The sequence below is a fragment of the Leucopleurus acutus genome (assembly GCF_964270905.1).
Source record: "Leucopleurus acutus genome assembly, chromosome: 1".
Taxonomy (NCBI): Eukaryota; Metazoa; Chordata; class Mammalia; order Artiodactyla; family Delphinidae; genus Leucopleurus; species Leucopleurus acutus.
The window spans coordinates 86,324,132-86,351,511 of NC_139142.1; the positions used below are offsets into that span (position 1 = coordinate 86,324,132).

The 27,380-nt window shown below is 45.3% G+C and overlaps 2 protein-coding genes across 7 annotated transcripts in view; one reads left to right on the plus strand and one right to left on the minus strand.

Moving 5' to 3' along the window:
- WDR76 (WD repeat domain 76) overlaps positions 1 to 5,966 on the plus strand; it is a gene marked incomplete at its 5' end in the record, with an annotated part of 64,198 nt that extends 58,232 nt beyond the window's left edge. Inside the window, one exon of the mRNA XM_082850331.1 lies at positions 5,355 to 5,966. Within this exon, the coding sequence (XP_082706457.1) occupies positions 5,355 to 5,610 (256 nt within the window). The 3' untranslated portion in view covers positions 5,611 to 5,966. The remainder of the gene's footprint in view (positions 1 to 5,354) is intronic.
- Positions 5,967 to 12,623: 6,657 nt separating this feature from the next.
- FRMD5 (FERM domain containing 5) overlaps positions 12,624 to 27,380 on the minus strand; it is a gene marked incomplete at both ends in the record, with an annotated part of 341,415 nt that continues 326,658 nt past the window's right edge. For 2 of the 6 annotated variants that reach the window (XM_082854358.1, XM_082854356.1), the window contains 6 exons: positions 13,343 to 13,920; positions 19,515 to 19,621; positions 20,517 to 20,585; positions 21,146 to 21,220; positions 23,815 to 23,906; positions 24,522 to 24,585. In XM_082854358.1, the coding sequence (XP_082710484.1) occupies positions 13,343 to 13,920; positions 19,515 to 19,621; positions 20,517 to 20,585; positions 21,146 to 21,220; positions 23,815 to 23,906; positions 24,522 to 24,585 (985 nt within the window). Of the gene's footprint in view, positions 12,702 to 13,342; positions 13,921 to 19,514; positions 19,622 to 20,516; positions 20,586 to 21,145; positions 21,221 to 23,814; positions 23,907 to 24,521; positions 24,586 to 25,177; positions 25,265 to 27,380 lie in introns of those variants that run through there. The other 4 variants (XM_082854359.1, XM_082854357.1, XM_082854360.1 and 1 more) reach the window with 4 other exon arrangements.

Sequence of the window (27,380 nt, forward strand, 5' to 3'; positions counted from 1 at the left end):
TTAGTTGTGGTTATAAACACATAAATTAAGCATCTTAACTATTTATATGTATACAGTGCAATAGTGTTAGGTATATTCACGTTGTTGTGCAGCAGACTTCTAGAATTTTTTTATCTTGCAAAACTGAAACTGCCCATTAAATATTAATTCCTCTTTCCCCCTTTTCCCAGACCTTGGCAACCATCTTTCTACTTTCCATTTCTATGATTTTGACTATTATAGATACTTCATATGAGTGAAATCATACAGTATTTGTCATTTTGTGACTGGTTCATTTCACTTAGCATAATGTCCTCGATGTTCATCCATATTCTAGCATGTGACAAGATCTCCTCATGTTTAATTTAATTTTTTAAAATTAATTTATTTTTTCCCATATTTGCCCCTAGGTTCTTCATGACCATTTCTTTTTTTTCCTTATATTCCATATATATGTGTTAGCATATGGTATTTGTTTTTCTTTTTCTGACTTACTTTATTCTGTAGGACAGACTCTAGGTATGGGAATAAATACGCAGACCTACTAGAGAATGAACTTGAGGATATGGGGAGGGGGAAGGGTAAGCTGTGACAAAGTGAGAGAGTGGCATGGACATATATACACTACCAAACGTAAAACTGATAGCTAGTGGGAAGCAGCCGCATAGCACAGGGAGATCAGCTCCGTGCTTTGTGACCACCTAGAGGGTTGGGATAGGGAGGGTGGGAGGGAGGGAGACGGAAGAGGGAAGAGATATGGGAACATATGTATATGTATAACTGATTCACTTTGTTATAAAGCAGAAACTAACACACCATTGTAAAGCAATTATACTCCAATAAAGATGTTAAAAAAATTAATTTATTTTTGGCTGCATTGGGTCTTCGTTGCTGCGCACGGGCTTTCTCTAGTTGAGGCGAGTCGGGGCTACTCTTCATTGCAGTGCGCGGGCTTCTCATTGCAGTGGCTTCTCTTGTTGCAGAGCATGGGCTCTAGGCGCACGGGCTTCAGTAGTTGTGTTACACGGGCTCAGTAGTTGTGGCTTGAGGGCTCTACAGCCCAGGCTCAGTGGTTGTGGCACATGGGCTTAGTTGCTCTGCGGCATGTGGGATCTTCCTGGACCAGGGATTGAACCCATGTCCCCTGCATTGGCAGGCGGATTCTAAACCACTGTGCCACCAGGGAAGTCCCTTCCTCTTTTAAAGGCTGCATAATATTCCACTGTATGTATGTGCCACATTTTCTTTATCCATTCATCTGTTGATGGACATTTTGATTGTTTCTACCTCTTGGCTATTGTGAATAATGCAGTGAACAAAATGGGTGTAGAGATATCTCTTTAAGATCCTGCTTTGAATTCTTTTGGATATATACCCAGAAGGGGGATTTTGATGGATCATCTGATAATTCTATTTTTAATTTTTTGAGGAACCTTTGTACTGTTTTTCCATAGCAGCCAAACCACTTTACATTCCAGTAATGCACCAGGGTTCTAATTTCTCTTTATATTCATCAACACTTATTGTCTGTTCTTTTGTTAGTGATTATCCTAAGGAGGTAATATCTCATTGTGGTTTTGATTGCATTTCTCTAATGATTAGTGATGTTAAACATCTTTTCATTTGCTTGTTGGCCATTTGTGTATCTTCGTTGGAGAACTATCTATTCAAGTCTTTTGCCCGTTTTTGAATTGCATAATTTTTGTTGTTGAGTTATAGGAATTCCTTACATATTGTGCATATTAACCCCTTATCAAATATATGATTCGTGAATATTTTCTACCATTTTGTGGGTTGCCTTTTCACTCTGTTGATTGTTTCCTTTGATGCACAGGGTTTTTAAGTTTGATGTAGATTTGTCTGATTTTGCTTTTGTTGCCTGTGCTTTTGGTGTCATACTGAAGAAATCATTGCTAAATCCAGTGTCCTGAAACTTTCCCCCTATGTTTTCTTCTCTGTTTTACTAATAGTTTCAAGTCTTATGTTTAGGTCTTTAATCCACTTTGAGTTAATTTTTGTATATAATATAAGATTATTGTCCAACTTTATTCTTTTGAATGTGGATATCCAGCTCTCCCAGCACCATTTGTTGAAGAAACTGTCCTTTTCCCATTTTGTGGTCTTGGCACCCTTGTTGAATAACACTTGACCATGTACATGTACATTTATGGGATCTATTCTGTTCTACTGGTCTGTAGTGTCTGTCTTTACACCAGTACCACACTGTCATGATTACTGTTGCTTTGTAGTATGTTTTGAAATCCGGAAACATGAGGCCCCCAACTTGGTTCTTTTTTTTAAATTATTTTTGGCTGCATTGGGTCTCTGTTGCTGTGCGTGGGCTTTTCTCTAGTTGCGGCGAGCAGGGGCTACTCTTCATTGTGGTGTGCAGGCTTCTCATTGCAGTGGCTTCTCTTTGTTGCGAAGCATGGGCTCTATGTGCATGGGCTTCAGTAGTTGCAGCATGCGGGCTCAGTAGTTGTGGCTTGTGGGCTCTAGAGCACAGGCTCAGTAGTTGTGGCACATGGGCTTAGTTGCTCTGCGGCATGTGGGATCTTCTTGGACCAGGGCTTGAATGCGTGTCCCCTGCGTTGGCAGGTGGATTCTTAACCACTGCGCCACCAGGGAAGTCCTGTTCTTTTTAAAGATTATTTTGACTGTTTGTAGTTCCTTGAGTTTCCATATCAATTTTAGGATTTTTTTCTATCTCTGTAAAACATGCCATTGGGATTTTCATAGGGATTGCATTGATTGAATTCTATAGATCACTTTGGGTAGTATAGACATTTTAACAATATTAAGTCTTCCAGTCCACAACCACAATGTCTTTCCATTTATTTGTGTCTTCTTTGGTTTGTTTTAGTAATGTTTTGTAGTTTTCAGTATACAAAGCTTTCACATCTTTGGTTAAATTTATTCCTAAATATTTTATTCTTTTTTATGCTATTGTAAATGGGATTGTTTTCTTAATTTCCTTTCTGGATTGGTTATTCTTAATGTGTAGAAATGCAACTGATTTTTGTGTGTTGATTTTTGTATCCTGTAAATTGGCTGAAATTGTTTAAATAGTTTTTTTGTGTGTTTGTGTAGTCTTTAGTCCTACCCAGTTTTCTAGTCCTACTAAATTTACAATACTATGTTGAATAGACATGGCAAGAGTAGGCATCCTTGCCTTTTACCACATCTTACAGGAAAAGCTTTCAGTTTTTCATCATTGAGTATTATGTTAGCTGCGGGCCTTTCATATATGGTCTTTATTATGTTGAGATAGTTTTTGTCTATTCCTAGTTTGTTGAAAGGGTATTGAATTTTGTCATGAAAGGGTATTGAATTTTGTCAAATGATTTTTCTGTACTGGTTGAGAGGATCTTATGATTTTTGTCCTTCATTCTGTTAATGTGGTATATTACATTAACTGAGTTTTATATGTTGAACCATCCTTGCATCCCAGGTATAGATTCAACTTGGTCATGGTGTATAATCCTCTTAATGTGCTGTTGAATTTGGTTTGCTGGTATTTTGTTGTGAATTTTTGCATCAATATTCATTAGGAATATTAGTCTGTAGGCTTTTTTTTTTTTTTCTTGTAGGTTCCTTGTCTGGCTTTGGTATCAGGGTAGTGTTGGCCTCACAGAATGAATTGGGAAGTGTTCCCTCCTCTTCAGTTTTTTGGAAGAGTTTGAGGAGCACTGGTGTTAATTCTTCTTTAAATGTTAGGTAGAACTCTCCAGTAAAGCCATCTGGTCCTTGGATTTTTTTAAATTTTTTTATTTTTTTTTGCGGTATGCGGGCCTTTCACTGTTGTGGACTCTCCTGTTGTGGAGCACAGGCTCCAGACGTGCAGGCCCAGCGGCCATGACTCACGGGCCTAGCCGCTCCATGGCATGCGGGATCTTCCCGGACTGGGTTAAGAACCTGTGTCTCCTGCATCGGCAGGTGGACTCTCAACCCCTGTGCCACCAGGGAAGCCCATGTCCTGGGATTTTTTTGTTGGGAGGTTTTTGGTTATTATTTTAATCCCCTTACTAGTTATAGTTCTACTTAGATTTTCTATTTCTTCATGATTCAGTCTTGGTAAATTGTATGTGTCTGGGAATTTAAAAAAATAATTATTTTTTGGCTGTGTTGGGTCTTAGTTGCAGCACGTGGGATCTTCATTGAGGCATGTGGGATCTTCCGTTGAGGTGTGCGGACTTCTCTCTAGTTGTGGCATGTGGGTTTTCTTTTCTCTAGTTGTGGCGTGCAGACTCCAGAGTGTGTGGGCTCTGTAGTTGTGTGTGGGCTTAGTTGCCCCTCAGCATGTGGGATCTAAGTTCCCCCACCAGGGATCGAACCTGTGTCCCCTGCGTTGGAAGGCAGATTCTTTACCACCGGACCACCAGGGAAGTCCTTTGTCTGGGAATTCATTCATTTTTTCTGGATTGTCCAGTTCATTGGTGTATAATTGTCTATAGTATTATAATCCTTTTAATTTCTGTGACATCAGTTATAATATCCCATTTTCATTTCTTATTTTAGTGATTTGCATTTCCTCTCTTTTTTTTCTTAATCTAGCTAAGGGCTTGTCAATTTTGTTGATCTTTTCAAAAAACTAACTCCTAGTTTATTTTTTTCTGTTGTTTTTGTATTCTGTAATTCATTTATCTCTGCTCTAATCTTTATTATTTCCTTCCTTCTGCTGTCTTTTGGTTTTGTTTGTTCTTCTTTTTCTAGTTCCTTGAGGTGTAGATTGTTGATTTTTAGATCTTTCTTCTTTTCTAATGTTTACTGCTGTAAATTTCCCTCTTACTATTGCTTTCACAGCATCCCGTAGATTTTGGTAGGTTGTATTTTCATTTTTATTTGTCTGCAGATATCTTCTAATTTCCCATGTGATTTCTTCTTTGAGCTCCAGATGTATTTTTAACTTTAAGGTTGTATGGAATATAAAATGATTTCAGGGTTTGGTTATTAGGGGAATACAAATATGGGAAATAGCAAATCCTGTTAAAACAGCAAAAACCTAGATTATATATTTCTTTGTTCTAGGTCTTCTTCTGTTTGCATGTGCTTAAAAAAAAGGAGGGGAGTCCATTGAGCTAGTAAATAGTGAACAAAAAATGTGCCATTTCAATAGACATTTAGTGATCATCCACTGAGCACAAATCACTATACCCAGCGCTGGAGATTCAAAAATGCAGAATACATCATCTCTGTCCTGAGTTTCAGTCTTGCATGAAGGATGAGATTAGGTTGTTGGTGACGCAGTAACTTAATGAAAAGAAACTTGGCAGACAATATCAGCATTTAGGAGCAATGCCATCTTAACCCTCTGCCCATGCTACCTGGAGTTATTTAACACTACTGTCCTTTAAAAAATCGTTTTTTTTCACTAGGCACAACACCATTACTGGGAGATGGCTGACCAGGTTCCAAGCTGTGTGGGACCCTAAACAAGAAGACTGTATCATAGTCGGCAGCATGGCCCAGCCACGGCGAGTGGAAATCTTCCATGAGAGAGGAAAGTGGGTGCACTCTTTTCTTGGTGGAGAATGCCTTGCCTCTGTGTGTTCCATCAACGCTATGCACCCAACTCGGTATATTTTGGCTGGTGGTAACTCCAGTGGGAGGATACATGTTTTTATGAATTAAGAAAGTTGTGGAGTTTTTGGTTTGACAACACTGATTTGTTCAAATTAATCAGTGTCTAAGGAGCCCAGTAATTCACGTGGCTTAGTCTGTTTACTTGGTAATATGTTCTATTTTTAGCAAATATAAAATTGCTTTGTTAATAAGAACTGTGAGCAGAAGGTACTTTTAGTAAGAGAAGCCTTGGAGGTTGTTTCTATAGGATGGCAAGGGAATTAAAGGGGAGACTGTGATGGCTTCAGCACTTTTAATCAGGCAGAATGTTGAGAAATTCTAACATAAATTATAAAGCTTTGAGTGATCAGTATTTTGGTTGTTTTTGTGGTTTTGATTCTATAGTGATATATAGATTTGTGGGTTTTTTTTATAGTTTGCAGTAAATATTTATTTCTAGACTCATACACTGGAAGGGGTCCTGAAAGGTCATCTAACTCAGTGACTTTGAAACTTTTGAGTTTTTAAACTGAGCACCTTTTTTCCCCCTTGCCTCTAAATTAAATCTTACATGAAATCCCAAGAAATTGCTGAGAAGCTTTGGTTCACTTGGGCAGGGCCTGTGTCTGTGTGTGTTGACCCTTTCCCTCCCGCTCCTCTACATGGCTCCTGAGACACAGCTAAGGAAACCCAGGGCTTGTAGGCACAGGGTTTGGATCTACCTGATTGTTGTAATCCAGTATGAGATTACCTTCAGACCAGTGTTTCCCAGACTGTGGTTTGTAGCTGTTCACATGAAATCAGTTAAGTGGCCATGAACAGTGTCTACAAAAATGAAAAGGAGAGAAATAGTAAAGAATAGCAAACTTAGAGTAAGTATTCTTTTGTGAAACTTAGTTCCATATGCATACATATTTGTAGGTATACATGCATACGTATATTCTGATGTAAAATGTATTTCTTTATTACTGTGGTACTGTGGGTCATGGTTAAAGAAGTAAAAGCGCCTGACTTAGAAAGTCATAGACAGCCTTATCTGTCCCTGTCTTTAAACTCTCCAGAGGAGATTCAATAACCTGGGGAAGTGTTATGAAATACCATTTTTGGAATTCCTTCATAAAATTTTTTTTTCAGAAGCTATGGCAATTTGAATGTGTCTGTTGTTGGATATTACTAAATCAGTGACTAATATTACTGTGTGACCTTACCTATCCAACTTTTTCCATTGTTCTTCATTGCCAAACTACTACTGAAAGCCTGTTGTAAATAGCTTCAGCAATATGTTTGATTTCTAAGAGGAAATATTAACTTTTCATAATTGTATATCACAGAAATAAAGTGACATGTTTCATTTCCTTGAAGAACATTTTTTTCTTAAATAATTTCCTTCTCTGTAATTAAAGTCTAAATAAGTTTTGAGGCTTAGTTTATTAATACATTGTGGGAGTTTAGAAGGAATAGGATTTCTCTATTTTCTTGGTGATATGAATACAGGAATTGATAAGCAAGGTGGAAATATTAATTTATGAAATGCAAAAAGTAAGGTCATGTGAGGTTGAGGTATATTTAAACTGTCCTGGAAATAGTAAATGAAACCTTTAGGCTCCCTTTCCCTTTTCCATGCCACTTAATTTTACAGGTTCTAGAGTAGCTAGTTCTGTGGGAGTTGTTCTTTTAAGATGTTGAAAACTACTCTCAATCAAATTAGTACTATCACTTAAGCTTTGAATACTTGGTGGTATACTTGGTGCTAATTGCCTGGCTTCTGCACCAAATGTTAGCAAATTCTTGATGTTTCTCACTTTTCTGGTTTCTTTTGCCATTGTAGCTTCATCAGCTGTGCTATTTATATCCCATTCTACTTAACAGAGTTCTGTCTTCTTGAGGCGGTGCAGGAAGGAGAGAAGGACGGTGAGTGGGGGACTTGTTTCTTGGTGATAAGCTCTATAAAGGAGCAATTGTTTAAATCTAGCAAGCACGTAAAGGACAGTTGCCTCCCTTAGGACATCCTTACACTGTATTCTGTTGTGAAAGGCACTTCTCCCAGAGACTCGCTTAAAGCTGTGTGGCTTCTGTAATTATGTGTGTATTATGATTGCTCTCTCCCTTCCGGATAAACCTTTTTTGTTAGCTGGCCTTTATAACATCTCATAAGCATGTAAGCTCTGAATTCTCCTGTAGTTATTTTCTTTGAGATGCCTGACCTTTTTTAATGTGACGTTAAGGAGGAAGGAGATGATCTCATTTGGGGTGGATGGAGACTTGGTCAGACTAAGAGAGACCACAAATGATTAGGAACTGATAGAATCTGAATTGCTTAAGACCCATTTTAGTATTCTGTCCTTTGAGTTAACCTTTCCACAGAGAAGACTTTGTAAAGATAGTTCTCCAGGAAAGCAGAGAGCTTTAGGGCTGTGGATACAAAGGTTTAAATACTTTCAGCCAGTGTACAGTACATGAGAAGAGGAGGAGGGCAGAAACATGTGCCTTCTGTATCAAACTTGAGAGGAAGAAGTATATGCACTCTGTCTTCAGATTCCAAAAACTTAGGCTCATTTGTTAGGCTGTCCCTTCTGATTTAGTACTTTTGTTTTTCCTTGTTAGTACAGAGTTGATGGCCAGTAATGAGTTTTAGTTTTAAGACAGCATAGACTCGTTTGTTAGGCTGTCCCTTCTGATTTAGTACTTTTGTTTTTCCTTGTTAGTACAGAGTTGATGGCCAGTAATGAGTTTTAGTTTTAAGACAGCATAGACCCATAATTCTGGTTCATGTGGCTGTAAATGTTTGACTTTTCAAATGAAAAGGTGGAATTTTGTGAGGAAGATAATATTTAGCACAGTTACACAGAGCGAGGAGTAAAACATCTTAAGGTATGTTTTCCTAAAATGGAACCCGTGCAAGAGGAAATGTTTTAAAAGTATCTTTTGTATGTTTTACTCCACTCCATCAGCATGTTGTAGGGGTGTGTAGAGGAAGCCTGTTCATGAGCTAAAACCAGAAGTGTGTTCAGGTGCAGAGGGGCTTGGTTGTGGTTGAGGCACCCTAAGCAGGGGCCTTGAAAGGACATGTGCATAGGTGAGTTGTCATTAGTTATCCAGAGAAGGGCTGTAGGGACTTCCCTGGTGGCACAGTGGTTAAGAATCCGCCTGCCAATGCTGGAGACCTGGGTTCAAGCCCTGGTCAGGGAAGCTCCCACATGCCGCGAAGCAACTAAAGCCAGGGCACCACCACTACTGAGCCTGCGTTCTAGAGCCCATGAGCCACAACTACTGAGCCCACGTGCCCTGACTACTGAAGCCCGCGCACCTAGAGCCCGTGCTCCACAACAAGAGAAGCCACTGCAATGAGAAGCCTGCGCACTGCAACGAAGAGTAGCCCCCGCTCGCCGCAACTAGAGAAAGCCCGTGAGCAGCAACGAAGACCCCAATGCAGCCAAAAATAAATAAATAAATAAGTAAATTTATTTTTTTTAAAAAAAGGGCTGTAGCTGTAAGTCTGTAGGATCATGGGAAACCACTTGCATCCAGTGGTTCTCACGCTTTTTTACTCTTCAGATCACTTTAAGCGACTTTAAGAGACTCCTGTCATTAAAAAAAAACACCAACTTCCCTGGGGACAGGGCACTGGATATCATTTTATTTTTTTATTAATTAATTTATTTTTGGCTGCACTGGGTCTTCGTTGCTGCATATGGGCTTTCTCTAGTTGCAGTGAGCAGGGGCTACTCTTTGTTGTGGTGCGCGGGCTTCTCATTGCAGTGGGTTCTCTTGTTGTGGAGCACTGGCTCTAGGCACACGGGCTCTGGAGCTCAGGCTCAGTAGTTGTGGTGCACGGGCTTAGCTGCTCCGCGGCATGTGGGATCTTCCCGGACCAGGGCTTGAACCTGTGTCCCCTGCATTGGCAGGTGGATTCTTAACCACTGCGCCACCAGGGAGGTCCCTGGATATCATTTTAAAGGTAATAGGAACCTCTTAAAATTTGGAAGTAAGTGACATAACCTGATCAGTGCTTTAGGAAAATGATCTAGTGGCAGAATGGAGGGTTGGAAGGCAGGTAGAACTGAAAATAGGAAGATTAGATAATAAGCTAGTAGGGTGGACCCTAGTCTCACTTTTTATCCTCATGGAATTTAGAAGACCATTACCAGTCCATAGCTAGAGTGACGGTTACAGAATCAGATGAGATAGTGTTAAAGGAATGTATGTTGTTAAGTTGTAAATATGAGGTTTGTAATTGTAGTGGTGATATCATTCTGTTCCCTTCATAGGAAGTGTTTGCTGTTCTCTCTCTTACTCCAGGCTTACAAACACTGGTGCAGAAGCTGGACCATCTAGATTCTCCTTTGGGCTCTGAGACTGTGTGTAACCTTGGGAAAATCATTTCTTGGTTTTCCTCATCAGAAAAATGTGGTCCAATTCATCTCCAAAATTATTCCACACTTACAGCTTCTAAGTTCTTAATAGTATTTATTTTGGGGGGAAGAACAAGGATAATAGATGGCTATAAACAAAATGATTATTTTAAATAATTCCAGTCGCAGACAGCAGTCAGCTGTGTAAATCCCACTGGTATCCTTTTATCTATGTGTTGTTAATTTTAAGGAGGAGAAAGTGAGATAGGCTGTAAGTTAAAAAAAAAAAAAAGAGTCCACTCTTCTATGATATTTAAATATTTATTTACGTTTAAAAATAATTTTCATGGCACCAATGATTTTATGCTAACTACATACTGCATATGTAGAAAAAAGTACATTGCTTTGAAGGAAAATGTAACTTATAATTTTTGGCACACAAGAGGTTAACAACTATATATATTTTTAATGAAACTAAGAAATTCACATTTGCAGGTAGTTTACCTTCTACTGCTTAAAGATGCAGTACACTATTCTTTAGTAAGAGTTTTATTTCCTCTGATAGATGAAGCTGTGGAAACCACTGCTTTTTCTACAATGAGATCAAAACTAGTTTTGAGAGAAAATAGGAGACATAGTGGAACACAGTAAAATCAGGTTAAAAACTTGAACAATTTCTAATGATGGGGAGATACCAAAAAAGACTAGTCACCAACAAAGGAAGTTTGTTATTCAAGCACTATTTGAAAAGCAAATTGAAGGAAACTTTTCTATCTGTATTTTGTGGGATAAGCCCTGGAAAAAAATAACCCAAAAGTTTCTGTTCAGAGAGCAAAATCCAGCTGTAGGAAGTGGCATGGACTATTGTACTGTTAGAACTCTAGACACAAGTACGTACCAGGATATGGAATACTGCATCTTTCTTTAATGTGAATATGAAAGGTCAGAGTCGAGGCTATCACTCACTGCATAGAAACACCATATTCTACAGACTGAGGTAGGAACACTACACTAAAAGGTAATCTGCTATGTTGCATAAGACAGTAGATATCCAGGTTAAAACCAGCCCCCTATTTCCTGACAGCCTTTTCTTCTCTGAGTCTCCGTTTTACTCCAGTCCTGTGCTAATAAAGCCTTTCCTGTGTAGATGACAAGTGGCAGTGGCTAGTTGGTTCTAAGCGATCCCTAATCTTTACTAGGCTCTCCCTCATAGTTTGTCTTGTCACTTTGAAAATAGATGTTTGTAATTCTGCCCAAATTTCTGCTGGTATGGAAATGATCAGACAGGCCCTCTTCCCTTAGATTCTGGCTGCGTTTTAGCATTCCAGTGGTTGATCTTGCTCATCTTGGCATCAGACATCTCTTTGCTGGTTGGTTGTTCGAGCACCCTTTAAACAAGCAACCCCAGTGCGTCTACTGGGAAGTGATCCCGGATCTTTAACACATGTCAGGAATTGGAGCAGAGCTGACCCTCTTTCTGCTTACACACTGGTAAGGAGCAGTTTTATTGTCTAGCTTGGGGTTGGCAGATTATGGCCTGTGGGCTAAATTCAGCTCACTGCCTGTTTTTATAAATAAAAATGTTATTGGAACACAGCTTTGCTCCTTTGTTTATGTACTACCTATGGCTGTTTTGTGATAAGATGGCGGAGTTGAGTAGTTGCCAGAGTATGGCCCACAAAACCAAAATAAAAAAATATTTACTATCTGGCACTTTACAGCAGAAGTTTGCCGACCCCTGGTCTAGATAAAAGGGCAATTAAAATTTTGAAACACAGCACCACCCCCAACCTTAAAAAAGGAAAAACTCCGTTTATCCATGGCTATTAGATTCTATATATGGACATGGTTCTGCTGTCTCAGAGGACAACTAGGGGAAAGCAGATCTACATGTGACTCATTCTGTTCTGCATTTGAGGCTCCCCAGCATCATAGGGTGTCAGCAGCTGCTCCACTGTTATGTGGGTCCCAGGAATATGTCCACTGACTGTCCTTACGTAAGTCCTCAGGCCCAGATGACTTAGAAATCTCTCCCTGAGATGAAAACAAGATCTTGTGTGTGAGTGGTTGTAAGAGTTGCAGAGCTCGGGCCTCGGACCCCACACTCACCCTCCACATGCTGCTCTTCTGCATGGAGCCTCGGCAAGGATGGTAAGTGCTTTCCTACAACTTTCATTTTCCCAGTGCAGAGGATGACGCTAGGGGGCAGTATTTCTACATCTAAGTCTTGGTCTCTGCCACATTCACCTTCTTTTGTAGGCATCTCTTAGAACTCCTATTTAAAGAGATTCTTTTCCTGGTCCCTTCCCAGGCTGTTTGTTGATCTTGGAATTCTATTTTCTGAAGCTTTTTATTCTCAGGATCAGTTTCTTCCTTGTGTCGTTTAAGTTCGTCAGGCTCTATTTTTCTTAATCCATAAAGTAAAAACAAAATATGAATTGATAAGAAAATACATTTTGTTGTTAAAATATAAATTGAAATAGTCTTTTTTGGGGGGGATGGTGTTGTACAAAATAAGTACTGCTCTGTGACCTCAACGGTCTCTCAGGTACCTTAGCTCTGGTTTCTGTTAACTACACTTAGTCCTGCATTTCTGACAGTTCTATCCCTGGCACCACCGAATTCACCTAATGCTTCTGGAGCACTATAAAAGTCTTGAGGGTCTTCAGAAAAAACCCCCACAGAAGTCTAAGTTCATTATACAAAACTCATGGTGATGCCCACTAGGATCTAGTCTAAGGGGACAGACTTACCCCACCCCTGCTGCTGCTGCTGCTGCTGTAGTGGTGGTCCCTTCAGATGCCCACTCTGCTCAGATTTGAAAGAAATAAAAGGAAAAGAAAATCCAACTCAGACCGTCATAAGAAGCAACTTTCCATTTAATCATTCTACACGGATGTTTACTTTTTTTTAAAAGCTCTGTCTGGGAAGAAAACCTAGACAGTCCCCATTGTCCAGACCCCTGGCTTGCCCCGCTGAGGCTGCAGTGATGAGTCTACTGGAACTGAGTAGGAAAGCTCCTGCAGAATACAGAAGACAACAGCTCTCTAGTCTCCAACTAGTGTCCCATCTACTAGGTGACACTACTGCGAGAATCAGTAATAATAAAATAAATTATTTTTGATATTTTCAAAATAATACACATCTATGAAAAATCAAAATTCAAAACCAAAAATTTTATCCTGCAAATTGGGAGGATGAGAAACAGAGTCGCCGAGCCTTTCTTGAAAGAACCTCTGAAGGAAATGAGTTTTCCCAGTTAGTTTAGACAAGGCATGAGCCTATCCCTTTCTTCTTCTGGGAAACGACCCTCCTAGGCTGTGGACTTTGAGTCATGAGAGGAGGACTTGGTACATGTGCCGATGGTTCCGCGATGGGTCCCATTGCTGGGAATGGGTAGCCGGGCTCCTTGGTCCACCTGGCTAGTTATTGGGAGGATTCATGCCTTCTCAGGTGTCAGTGAGCAGGCTCACCACTGAGCGGATTTTGCAGGCAAACCATCGCCTGAGGGGACAAAAGTATTGATAGTGGAATTGTTCAAACTCGGGGGTCTGGCGGATATCGCGGAAAAAGGCAATGTCAAGGTCGGACTCGGTAAGGATGATCAGGAGGAGGAGCAAAACAAAGAGGAGTCCCATGGTCACAAGGAGCAAACGGAGGACACTTAAAACAAACTTATTCACCTGTTCCTCCTCTGGCCTGCCGTGCCCCTGACACAGGGCCCTCAGCTCTCCCCCAAGGGCCTCCATCTCTGCAGCAGTTGGGGTGCTGGCCTCACACTCCTTCTCCTCCTCAATGCTGCAGGTGGCCCCATTGATCTGCCGGGAAAGCAGCATCAGCTCCAGGCTGTGCTCGGCCACAGGGGTGGGCAGCACACTGTCTGCAGGGCTGTAGGCCTCATCCGCGATCACGGCGACTCGCTCATTGCTGTCTGCCCGGCTGCTTCTCACGTGAGGCAGGAAAGTGTCCCCGTGGGAGGAGGTACGTACCGGGGTGGAGTGGGCACTGTCCCGTAGGGACTCGAGACCTGGAAAGGCAAAAGGAAAATGAGCAGGCCTTCTGTGTGCCAGCACCCACTTCGCTGTCAGGCGGAGGCAGCACCTATCCTGCTTTATCTGGTCACTAAAATCTTAGGAGAAGCCCCTTTGCACGCCCCACGTGACCAGCAGCAATGGCCACTGCACTCTGTTTTGATGCATCAAGAATAGGACAAGAGAAGCAGCAGGAACCAGAGTGGCATTGGTTGCAAGTTTCTTTCTTTTTGCTTATAGTTTTGGCCATATTGGTTAAAGATTCTGCCTTTCTTGCCTTTGGTGTCTTGGGCCTGGCTTTAGCCCAATTTGAAAGAGAATCGCAGACTACCCCTGACCCAGCCAGAGCTGGGGTCATGGTTCAGGGAGCCGAGGGCCTTGAGAGGCAGGAATGTGGAGGAGACTGTGTTTTGCCCAGCTGGGCCTCATCAAATACAGATTCTGGAGCCGAGTGTCCTCCTAACAAGCCGGCACACAGCTCCTTGAGCTCATGAGCTCATCTTTTGGATTTCTGCAGCTGCTATCAGGCTCCTCAGCCACCCAGTTCTAGCTGTCCTGACTTTGTGGGAGGTAAAAACCTGATCTGCTCTTCCTAAGTGCTCTCCCTCTCTTTTCACCTTAGACTGAGCCGGGTCCAGAACAGGCTGACAGCTCCCCTTGCTTTAGCTACTCCAGAGTACAGAGTGGTCTCTGAGACGATCTTGTTGCATCAGTGGGAAATTCTCTTACATTAGTTAGGAGGAAGGGTCTTCTGCCCCTAAAACTACTCATTATCTCTTTACTTTCTTAGATGGAACATTTCTTTCTTTCCAGGGCTCAAAGCTCTAGTAGGGAAGAACAGGAGCTGGTTACCCCCCTCAACCAAACAGCAGCCACCCAGGCCAGAGGATGTCAGAGCTCAGAGTCACCAAGTGTGGCCCATGTCATAGTGCTCCCAAGGAAATGGCTTCTTGTTTTCAAGTTCAGTGTCTGTATTTTCTACTCCTGGCCATATTGGTGGTTCCAGAGTGGCTCTCCCTGCTTTTGTGGTCCACATCAAGAGAAGCTCGTCCCCTTCTGTTGCTCTGAAATCGACCCTGACTGCCCCAGACAGCTGGACACCCAGCTAGTAAAGGTAAGACCTAACCAGGGCCAATTACGGAGTTTTCTGGTTCTGGGCTGGCTTCAGAAGCCCCAAGGTCTCTTTTAAAAGGTGCCAGTAACATTTCAGAAATAGTGTATCTCGTCTTCCTTGGTAGGTAGCCAGTTGCAGCCAGGCCGCCTGCCTGCCCAGCCTGCTGTAGCCTGTCTCGGCATACACACAGTAAAAGATTCTCCATAGGAATGAACCCTGGGTTACGAACGAGTGGCTGGCATGGGCAGGGGAGATGGCAGCCCCCTGCTATCCGTCTCTGCTCCCCACCACCTCACCATTAGTATATTAGCAGCAGCTCTCGGCTCCTGCTTTCAGAAGCTGCACGGTCCTGGCTGTATTTCCTTTGTCCCTATGCTATAAGATACTTAAATTTGGGGCTTCCCTGGTGGCGCAGTGGTTGAGAGTCTGCCTGCCGATGCAGGGGACACGGGCTCGTGCCCCGGTCCGGGAAGATCCCACATGCCGCGGAGCGGCTGTGCCCGTGAGCCAAGGCCGCTGAGCCTGCGCGTCCGGAGCCTGTGCTCCGCAACGGGAGAGGCCACAGCAGTGAGAGGCCCGCGTACCGCAAAAAAAAAAAAAAAAAAAAAAAAAAAAAGATACTTAAATTTGTATAATGTTTAAAACTTTTTGAAGCACTTCCATTTTATCTTTAAACAACTTCATGAAGTGGTGAGGGCAAGAGGTTACAGTCACGTGGTTGGTTGTTACTGGCAAAGACAAGGGTAGGATCCAAGCCTCTTTCTATTCCATGGTGCTAATGATCATGCAGTTGGATTCCGGGGAGTGGAACAACAGGCCAGGATGAATTAAGTCAACAGCCTGCACCTGCCTTAGACTTAGGTCCCAATTGCCCAAGAAACTGTTGTGAAATAAGGTGAAATTAAGAGCCTGTCCCTTGTTCCAGAGCCTTTGATGTTCCTCTGTTTTCTGTTTTCCCCAGTGTTCCTCCCTTCTTCCCCTATTTGCACGTGTGTAGCATGAGAAACACGTACCTGGGAGTGTGAAATGGGTTTCTGATAAAACAAACCTTTCCAGGCTCTGATCTTACATGTTGCTGGCTCAGCTCCTTTCCCAAGTACTCTTCTGGCTCCCTGTTCTCTGGAACCTCAGCCCCGTTGCACAGGGCACCTCACACCCTTTCAAGGGCTGTCCCCTCACAAGGACAGCTCTGACTGCCAGATCTTCCAATGTATGACCAGCATAGCTGCCGGAAGCCACTTAGTGCAGTCATAGCCTGGCCTACAATTCAGCCCTAAGGCTGCTGGGGAAGGTGAGGGGCAAAGGCTGTGACATCAGAAAGAGCTAATCAGAGGGACACCAGAAGCCACATTATAGTGAGTTGTTGGTGCTCTCAGTAAACAAGATAATGGCTACATACGTATTTCTAAGTAGACAGCCTGACAAACAAAATTACTCAGTAAATGTTAGTCTTCTGTTCCCCCAACAGACCTCACCTATAAAGTTAAGGTTATTCCTATGCTAGGTTAGTCCTGTACAGAATTTCAGGTTTCACTAGAAACCACCACTCGCCTCAAACCTGTTATTCTGGGATGGATGGGGTGGGTGCCGTGGGTGGGATCTGGGTGAGTGGCACAGCAAAACAGAGGGTGTCTTTTTACCTTGGAGGTGCTCCAGCTGATCGCCTTGCCCAGAGGTGGCTCCCAGTGGGCCAGGGGGCACAGTGGTCAGGAGCCTACCCTGGAGCCGGGGCCCCATCCTCAGGATGCGCACACTCAGGGGCCGAAGGCAGTGATTAGTCAACCGGAGCTGAACTCGGACTCTGGTGTGAATCTTAATCAGACTCTTCCCCATGGTGGCCCAGGAAGGCAGGTACTTCTTCAGTGGAAATCAGCTGATCTCTTCATGGGAACCAGCCAGGCGGGGAAGGTACAGAGGGAAAGGATGGGAAACCAACTGATCTCACGCCATAGCAGCCCTTTCGCAGTGCCTCCCATGCTGGAGAGAAAAGGTTGGCTCTGAGAGTCTCAGAGCAGACTGAGCTGCAGGGAAAGAGCAGCTCTGAGAGGCCAGCGTTATCAGGGGACTGGATTCAGTCAGAAGGACTTAGAGCTATAAAAGGTAATGGTTTCCCAGCCAGTAGCTGTTTCCCTGAGGCTCGTATAAGGGCCCCAGACCTCTCAGAGGGTGAGGAACAGAGAGGGCAAGGAATAATCCCAGAGAGTAGGGGAAATCGGGACTGTCCCAGAAAATCCAGGATGTGAAGCTACAAAGAAAATGGCTTTGGGTTGGGTGGCTCTGAAGTATAAGGCGGTGGCTCTGGGGCTGGAAATGGGCTGCGTCCCCTCCTCCACTGGGATCTACGCTATTTGTCTGGCTGCCCCATGGGGCACAATGGGTGAAAGAACTGACATACCTGAATGTCCTCTCTGGGTCAGGCCTGTGCTAATAACATGTGTTATCTTGGCATCCCCTAGAGCAGAGGGCAGGGCCAACCAATGCAGTCTTCTTTTTAAGGGTCTCAGTTCATTGAGATTACATGGTTTCATTCAAACTGTAACGTTACGTTAATGTTTTTTGCAATTTTCCCCACTGTTTTTGGAGATAGCAAACAAAGCTTTCCCCTGGAAAAGGCAAATGGTTTCTGTGATATTAATTATGTGCCATATGGACTATAGGAAAGACAATCCCTGATGGAGCGTGAACCAATTTCAAATGTCCATAACTTCCTGGGCGTTTTGATGGTTTGTGTCCTTCCTCTGAGGTCCCCATTAAGTCCCTCTCACCCTTCCCTGCCTGGTTGGGGTGAACAGTGAGGGTCAGCCGTGTTAGGTGCTTTAAAGGCAAAACCCCCTCTTGAGAGATGACGCAGCTGAACTCTCACCTCCTGAAATAATCCATTCTTTATTTCCCTAGGCTTGATGATCCCTGCACTGATAGAGCCGCTCAACTGCTAAAATCTTGTATTTTTTTTTCACATCCAAACCAGATGTCCATCTGCCTCTCCTCACCCTGAATTACATTCTGCCTGTGAGTTTCATTCCTGCCAGGGCAGTTCTGAGCTTCTACCCACGCTCTTCTGAGTCTTAATGGGCCTCGAGGGCCATGACCGGGGATGAAGACTGTGCTTGTCTATAGGCACCACTGGGCATGGGGTGTAAGGAGCACGTTGGCTTGGGGAGTAGCAGATGGAGGCCTGCTGTGTTATAATCTGCCAGGTGTGAAGTTCTGAGCCTAAGCTTTTGAGGCCGTGCCCTGGCCCTGGGGTGGGGGGGTCTCTGCTCTAATAGCTTTCTGCACCCTCCCCTGGCATTTTGTAAGCATGGGTGACAGTTTTGGATGTTGAGGAGCCTACTGCTGCTACAATGGGAGAAGACAGGTTCTGGGAGGAGGCTGAAGGCACAGCCAGAGCTGGTTGGGAACTGAGGCAGCCTCACAGCTCGTCTTGGGGGAGCTTGAGGATGGTTCTCCCCACCTCTGAGTTGTTTTGCTAACCCTGCTTGGCAGCTACTCCAAATGAGTTATATCCCCACATGGATGGCCTCAGTCTTCCCTCTTCTGGGAATGCTGGTTTTACTGGACATTCTTCCATATGCTGGGGAGCAGTAATGCCTGAGGCTGCTCTCCTATGCGATACCTGCATTAGGGCCAGCTTCCCCCAGGGGGTGGCCTTTTCTCTGGGAGGACAGCTGTCCCGACTTTCTGCAAGAGCCTTGGGATGAACCTGGTGGCTTCAGCCTCAGGACAGACGGGAACAAGGGCCACAGAGAGGGGAGAAAGTTATGTTTCCTCAAAAGAGGAGAAGACAGTCCACTTTCCTGAGATGCACACCCCAAAATAAGAGAGCTGGGCTCACTTCTCCCACTCAGCCTAAGATAGGAGGGAAAACCAGGGGGCTGTGTCTGATGATGGCCAGCCCTCAATAATTCCATACCTTGCATAGCCATTATACTTGGGAGTTTCCAAGGCACCTTCCCCCACCCCCCACCCCTTTCTACAGTGGGGGCAACAGGCTCAGAGAGGTTAAGCAACCTGCCCAGAAAATGTGTGGCAGAGCTCCTATTTTGACCTCATCCTTGACTTCCTGACCAGGGCTCTTTGCATTGTGCTAGCTGCCTACCCAGTAAATGCTTTCATCTCTTTAAAGTACTTGCATGTACATCAGCTTCCTTGAAACCCATGGGGTTTTACAAATGGAGCAACTAAGGTACTCACATAAATAAGGCCTTTGATCATGGTTCTCTTCCAAAGGGTTAGTCTAATACTCTCAGATCTACAAACCCCTCCTGGACCACAGCTCATCAGGGCTGGATGGGATTACCCTTCACCTGACACCCAGCTGGTGTTCCCATTGACTGGATGAAACATTCTCCCTACCATTGGAGAAACTTGCTGCTGTCTCTAGTGCAAATTCACTTCTTTTCAAGGTCCCTGTGAGGAACCGGTCCAGGTGACAACTTGGAGGAACCCCAGGTCATCTCCAGAGCTCATGCTCACCTTCCATGATGGAGATGTGAACAGCTCTTCTCCGGGTCCTAGGGACGCTGCTCAGCCTTGGGCCATGGGTTATGGAGGGACAGCTGCGGCTGGGGACCATCCCTGCTCTGAGGTTAAAGAAAAAAAGAATTCTGTTGACTTAGTGCACTGACAAATGTGGTCAGGACTCAGAGTTGAGGACTGGTTACTAGAATTGCCTGAGAATTGCCTGGCTGTGTTAAGGTTTGTTTTGTTTTTAAAAATCTTTAATACCTGCTTTCTGCCTTTAGTCCCTGAATCCCAGTCAGAGACACTACTTCAAACTTGTCAACCTCCTTATATCCCAGACCTACCCGAACCTTTCCTTAGTGTGGCAGTGGTGCCACTGGTCCCTGGGCAGGATTGTCAGAGAGTAGGGCCCCAGGATATGCGGTGCTCCTAAAAATGTGCCTAAGACTGATATGCGGCCTCCCCTGACTTCCCACAGAGGGCAGGGGGGTCCGTGTGAAGGCAGGTAGTAATGCTCCCATTCCCAGAGGTCAGTCTGGTTGGCAAACCCCAGACCTTTTGGCCAATCATATTCTCCCTCAGTCTTACCAGGTTTTAGGAGATGGCCTCCTGGAAATTTATGATTTACAGTTAAACATAAAGCATGGATCCTGAAACTATTTCAGACCTAGTGTGACTGGCTTCCTGTAATGCCCTGTTTCCAGAGCCAATGAAATCTTGCTGCTTGGGCATGTCCTCCAAGGTCTATGACCAATTTCAGGACTTGGGATGATGGTAGAGAATTACCCAGGAAGGTGGCTCCTGGGTCTGATGTACTATCTGCATTAGCCCACCTTCCCTCATTCTCCAGGGTCATCCTGTTCCCATGCCGTTGACTGAGATGGGTCTCTTCACCCTGCTGCCCTGTTTGGAAGCCATCATGGCCAGAATCTTCACAGTACTCAAACTGCTGGCTCTTTTAAGAGTCTGAGATCTGAGCTGGACCTGGTCTGGGGATAAGCCCCTGGTGCCTACCTGTGTATTTCTGGTGGCTCCCGTTTGATCTTCGCACTGGACTCCATCACTTCCTTTGCAACTCGGCCACTATAAGTAGTATAAATAGAACAAGCAGCAAGAAATGAGACAGTGTTCCAGGACTGAGCTCCTCTGTAAGATCTCAGGTAATTGAGCTGAATTGGGAAGTGGCCTCTTTGGCCTACCCCTTCTCAATGTTTAGGCCACTGAGTAGGGCTTGCTTGCTGGGGTAAAGAGCTCTAAGGCGTCCTGACAGCTCTCTGTCTCTGCGGTCTTTGGGATCTTCCATCCTCATTTAGGAATGATTCCTCATTGTCCAGCGTGTTCCAGAAATATTGTAAAAAAATGAAATCTTTAGATAGAAATGAAAGGAATCACTCTTACAGTTCTTATTTTGCTGCTTTTGTAAGGGCAGGAGAAGACACACATTTTAACCCCTACAGGCAAACAGCTGCAGGGAAGGAAAGAAATAGTCAAAAGGTTAGGAGACAGGAGAATCGGATGGAAACCTCACACTTCTCTGGAGGTTCCCAGTGTCTTTGTTCTCAGGATAAGGACCACTGGGCCACCCTTCTCCAGAGAAGGGTCTGAAAATAGGTCCATAACGGTTACTTACTGTCACTATTTACCTGTATCGGAACCGGCTCCCTTTAAAGAATAAATTGCTGCTGGACACTGTGCGGACTTGGCTTGACTTCTCCAGCCTGCAGCAAGGCAAAGTCCGGTGTGAGAGATGGTCTGCAATGCCTTACAGCCTAAGGCTGTGTCCCCAGCTCCTTCCAAAGGCTACTTGAAAAAACCCCTCAGGAAAAGGCCCTTCACAGCCCTGCTTGTCTCTGACTCCTTTAGCACCTGAGGGCCGTGTTCACGGTCTCAGTGCTATGGACAGGCATGCTGCAATCCACTTCCACGTTAGGAGAGTGAGGGCTCCCCAAGAGTGCCTCATGGGTTCACCATGGGGACTGAGAGAATAAATGTTAGGGAAAGAGAATGCCACCTGCTGAATCTCAGCCAGGCCACTGGTTAGCAGTGTGACCCTGGGCAAATTTTTCCTCTCTTAGCCTCAGTCTTATCTATAAAATGGTGGAGCTGGGACTGCTTGACCTCAGGAGTCCCTTCCAGTCCTAGTATTTGAGAATTCATGTCCATGTCTGGGTAACTGTGGGTGGAGAAGAGAGTAGTGCCCTTCCTATTCCATCTCCTTCTTGGAGCGAACCTAAAGTATATTGTCACATTAGAGACTCTGAGAAGTCGTGAAATGAAGAAACTAGCTGAACTTTAATAAAAGTTCCACCATTTGTTTGAACTTGGAACCATTTGCCCTCCCCCAGAAAGCCCATTAATACCACTTTCAAGGCTGTGAACAGCTGAGGTGGAGACTCTGGAAGCCACCCTTGAGTGACTGCTCTGATCCCTGTACTCCTCTCACTTAGAAAGGGAAGCATGGGCAGAGCTGCCCAGATTGAATCTCCTAAGACCTGACCCCATCCACAACACGTCCTGGGTGCCTGTAGTGCTAACCCAGCTGGGAACCGAACTGGTCTGAAGCCTTTGTCCTGAGCGGGCAGTGAATATTTAGGGAGTTGTCCCTATAATCCATGAACAGCAGGTGCTGGGGACACCATCCCCACCTGTCTCAGGGCTCCATGAGGCTCCGAGCCTACTTACTCTCCTGTCTGAGCACATTCCTTTTCTTTTCTTTTTTTTTTTTTGGTTTAAAATATTTAATACGTGTTAGACACGTAAAGTTATTTTTTTCTGAGCACCTTCTTGAGCCTGACCGGCTCCCTTCAAAGCACTAGGCCAAAAGCGGGGCAGGGATCTGCCCATGACAGACACTCTGAGTGAGGCCGAAGTGGCTCCTGCTAGCGACTTGGCATAAATGAGGGTCTGACCCAGGCTAGAGGCTTTTAACACCTAATTAGTAGTCATGGAGAACAGTGAAAAGCGGCCTTGGTTTCCAGTGTGGATGTGGGCAATCTGTTAAGGAAAGACTCAGAAACTGAGTTTGGTCACAGGCTCAGAAGCACAATTCTGTTCCCACGGCTCAGACGGAAAAACAAAGGAGGGCCTCCAGAAATGGTGCTGAAATGTTTTCTCGGCTTTCCTTGGACAGCCAGGGACTGAATAGGAGGGAAAGGTGACCACATGAAAGTCTTCCGAGTGTCTTCTCCATGAGAAGAAAGAAGCCCACTCAGGTGAGAATTCAGGCTGCCCATTCAACTCACCCCTGATTCTGGTATCAAATGCACAGAATTGATTATACAACTCAGAAAGCCTGCCCAAGAAACAGCCTGTGGGGGCCAGCATCCCACAGCAGTCAGCAGGTAGCAGAGTCTGTTGAGTGGGGAGGAAGATGGTGCCCTCCCAGCCCAGAGCAATTCTGCTCTGGATCCTTCAGGTTACTGGAGGGAGAACTATGGCCTGTCAGGAGAGGAGTATACCACACATTCTGTCTTATGTTGTTCTGATTAAGATGCAGCTTATTAAAGCCTAAGTCATGGCATTCTATTTTAAAAACAAGACCAAGGGTTTTAGCGAAATACACTTCATCTGGCATCACCCCAGTTTCTCGATGGGCTATTTCTTTGCTCCCTAATGCTTTTATAACAACTTTTTTAATCAAAGAAAACTGGGCACAAAAGCCTCAATATACTTTACAAAATCATTTGGTAAGCTAAGCTCTCTCCTTTGCCCCAAAGCTGCTATCTCAGTAACAGTCAAGTCCTTGCTTCCTCCAGCTACCCCACCCCCGGCTCCTGAGCACTTGGCCTGTCACTGGCAACACCTCTGTCAGTGACACACCAGGAAGGGCTGGTATCAACCCCAGCTCAGCACCAGGCCACCCACTGGGGAGCGGGCCCCAGAGTCTCTCCAAGGCTTAGGGAGCTGCTCTGGGCTGCACCTGTTCCTTCATGGAGCTCTTGTATTCTGGGCTCTGAATGGCTCCAAGGGGCCAGCTTTATTCAAGTCAGGCACCTGTGGGCTTTCTCTGGCCCAAGCCTTACCCTGAAAAGACCCAGAACTGCTTTGCCATTGGGGGCTGTCCAACAACATCGCAAGGTAGACACCTTGGGCAACTCCGCTGACACACATTCCCAGACATCAGCTCTGACCCTCCAGGTGGTACAGACAGCCACCCGGAAAGGGGTCTGAGTTTTATAAGGAAGCCCAGCCTTGTCATCTCATGTCTCCTTTGTCAGAGTTTCTCAAACTTTCCTGCCCAGTGTTCCTCTGAAAGTAGCTTCTATGGCTTTGGCCCTGATAAAGGCAGTTCCCATCCCAGGTGTCCACTCACTTGTAGAAGGCTTGGTTCTCTATCCCACATTTCCAGAGATGCTTGCAGGCTTCTGGAGTTGGAGCAAAATATGTGAGAATAATTTTCTTTTCCTACAAAAAATCCCACATAGAAACAGCTGAGCGTGGATGGCAAAGCAAAGGGTGAAGAGGCCCAGGACACTGAGCCCTGAGCTGTCTGAAGGCTCCCCAGTGCTCTCAGGGAGAGGCTTCAGACGGGGAAGGGGCTGCTGGCCGGAAGAGAAGCCTGCAGCACCCACAGGACAGAGCTGAGTTCAGTGCAGAAGGGCACACCTGGCAGGTCCAATCAGAGTAAGTCTCTGCTGGCACTGCTTGAACCAAGTGAGCCCTCCCCAGAGAAAGTGGCACTCTCATCTGGAATTTTCTTTCTTTCTTTCTTTCTTTTTTTTTTTTTTGGTATTATCTTCCTGGAATTTTCATATGGAAGCAAAAGAATCTTACTCTGTACTTCCTGGAGGTATGGAACCTCTGAGGGTCACCAGCATCCCTGAGGAAGTCCCTGTGCTCCAGGACCTACAGCCACCTGTCGTCATCTCATGTCTCCTCACCTCCAGCCTTGAACTTGGTCCCGGCTTGGCATGCAGGGGGCTTAGCTCTGCCTGGATGGACCACTTTGGTTCAGCCCTGGCCATCAGGAGCCACCCCAGTGCCCCAGCCCTCCCTGAAGAGAAGGAAGCCAGCACTCACCTCTTTCTGACTTACGTACAAATAAAAAGTCTTTCCTTCAAATTTCAGCTTGGTCACCTCATTCCTAGAAGCACAAAGAGAACGCCCGTCATCTCACTGTGGGCTGCTCGCTCACAGCTAAGTCTTGTAGATGCACAGCCCACCCCGACTGGAAGGGGCTCCAGGCACAGACACAGTTTTAGCCAAAATTAGAACTGAAACAAGACAGCAGCGCAGGGGCCTTAGAGAACAGTTGTTGAAACAGTTCAATCCACAGTTTTCTGGTCAATCACACTATAATAATAGGGTGATAGGAGGATTTCGGGCTCATCAACAGTGGCTGTAAAAGGGAAACGTTTGCATGGGAAGTGAGTCTAGGTAGAGTGGTCCTGGGCCATTTCGGGATTTGGTTCATAACACAGGTGCATTATCTTGATGGGACTGTCAAATGTAAGATGCCACAGGTAGCTGATGAGGCCAAAGTTCAAGATAACAGCAAATAATGAAAAACAATGCGACCAGGTTCTGAGGGAGTTGAGTCTTTCAGGTGACTGTGCCACTGGATGGAAAATGCAGTTTAATGCAGACAAATGTCAAACGATCTCAGGGAGGGGGGGCAGGGCAACATACCAAAGAGAGAGAACAGATTACATGGAACAGTCATGCAGCGTACTGACCAGGAAAGGGGCTTAGGGGTTTTTGTAGAAAAATCCTTGAAGCCACCAGCCCAGTGAATGGCTGCAGTAAAAGAGGCAAACAGGATACTGGGGTACATCCACCCGCAGGACAGACACAAATCAGAAGAAGTGACATGGTTACTGTACATGGCACGACTTAGACCTCACCTCCACATACTGCTCTCAGCCTTGGTTACATTTACAAAATGGAAAAATGACTGGGGTCTTAGGTGGATGTCCCTGAGAGCCAGAGAACTAGGCCTCAGCATTGGTCAACTCCTCACTTCCCTTCCATTGGCCTGACACAGCTACCCTCTGGAGCCTGACGGCCCTCCTACCTCACTGGGGGCAGAGTCTTTATTTTTCTACCCAACTGGGACCCCCCCAAGGAGGTCTGACCATGCATATCTGCCTCCACTTGGCTTCTTCCTCTTTGTGATTTCTAGGGAGATTTCCTCAATATCCTAGAAAGTAGCAGAAAGGTAGTGAAAACAATGTACCCAATTTACTACTGGACAAAACTCAGGGGACAGAGGAAGGTCACCTGTTCCCTGGAAATCATAGCTGGGTCAGGATGAGAGCTCACAACTTCTGACCACCAGTTCTGAGCTAGTACAAGCCACATGGGATTCCTTCCCTGTTAGATTCCCTCCCAATCAATCAATCTCTCATACACATACAGAATACAATAAATATCAATTGATTGATATATAAACAAGCACACAGATCATCCTAGGCTTCAACAAGCAAGATAGGAAAGTAGGAAATTTTCTATTGGAAGTGTGATTAAATTTACATCTATTACTTTAAAGTTGAGGCATATGAAGAGACGTCCTGAAGAAATGGGCTGTGAGAGAAGCTATAGAAGGAAAAGGGTCTGGGACAACCCAGTGAGCAGCAGGGCTTCTGGAGGGTAAGGATACTTTAGGGACTACAGGCCCCGGTGTGTCCTACCTGTTTCTAGCTAAAATGCCCCCTACCAGCCACCTCATAAAGACAGCTACCCTGGTTGGAGTGTGGCCAGGATCCGGGCCTTCTAAGGAACATCAGATGACCCAGAGGTCTCCAAAGAGCAAGTGCTCCTCCCTGGGAGAGCAGTGGCCTGACCCTGTTCACTGTCTTTTTCTGAAAAGTATCTTGTTGGACAGAAGACCCCAAACCCTCACCATCTTCACCCAAGAAGTGCAGTGAGTGGGCCAGCTTGAGAAGGGGTAGCAAATGGGCGTGTTGGGGAGCATACCGGTTAGCCCAGTGCAGCAGGCTGCCCTGGGAAGGGGTTTTCTGGGGAATGGGGCCTGGCCGGGCATGTCTGGGGAGCAGTTTCACAAGCGCTGTGGTTGATCATGTCGCCAAGCTTCACAAGAGCCACAAGGGCTGGAAAGGGGGTGTCTGTCCACAAGGTAACAGGGGAGCTGAAGAGGATGTCGCAGGAGAGCTGGCCTGCAGCATCCCCAGCAGAAAGCTCACCAGGGAGCAGCTCTGTCATCAGGTTCCCCGCTAGCTTTTCTTGAGAAGGTGGAGGAAACAAGACAGGAGCAGGCTTCCCTGGCTGAGCTCTGCTGGGCCAGGGAAAGACACCTGTCCAAGCCCCTGAGAGGAGCTGGCCAGCTTAGACTTGGCAGTCTAAGGCCCAGGAAGGTTCAGAGATCACAGGGGCTTAGTAAAGTATACAACATGAGGCTGCAAGATGTTTGCGTGGGCCAGAAAACGGGTCTCTAGGAGAGCCAAACGTCCATCAACAAACCAGAGTCTGCTGCATCAGCTCACAGAGCCACGCAGCAGAACAGACCCCAACAGGTGGGCGGACAGGAAGAAGTTCCGAGCAGCTGTGGCTGCAGCAGTGGCTCTTGCCTGCTAGAACTGGGAGCGGGAGAGGCGGGGGAGGGAAGAAAGAGTGGGGATGTGACTCTTGGAGGCTGAGGACACCTAAGCCCTCAAGAGGGACGGGAGACAGAGCAGCATCTGTGCTCCTGCAGGCAGGGCCCACCGTGGGGTTTGGTCCGAGGAGGGTGTTTTGCCAGAGCAACAGGGTAACTTATATCTGCCGCAGGGGTCATTGCAAGCCCTCCTTCGTTAGGAGAGTGGGTAAGGAGTAAACATCCCTGCAGATGCTATGGTCCTCAGCAGGGGACAGTCCCAAGGACTCAGTTCTCATGGGAACTTTGCTTCCCTAACATTGGCTCCAGCTCTAGACGTCTCATCC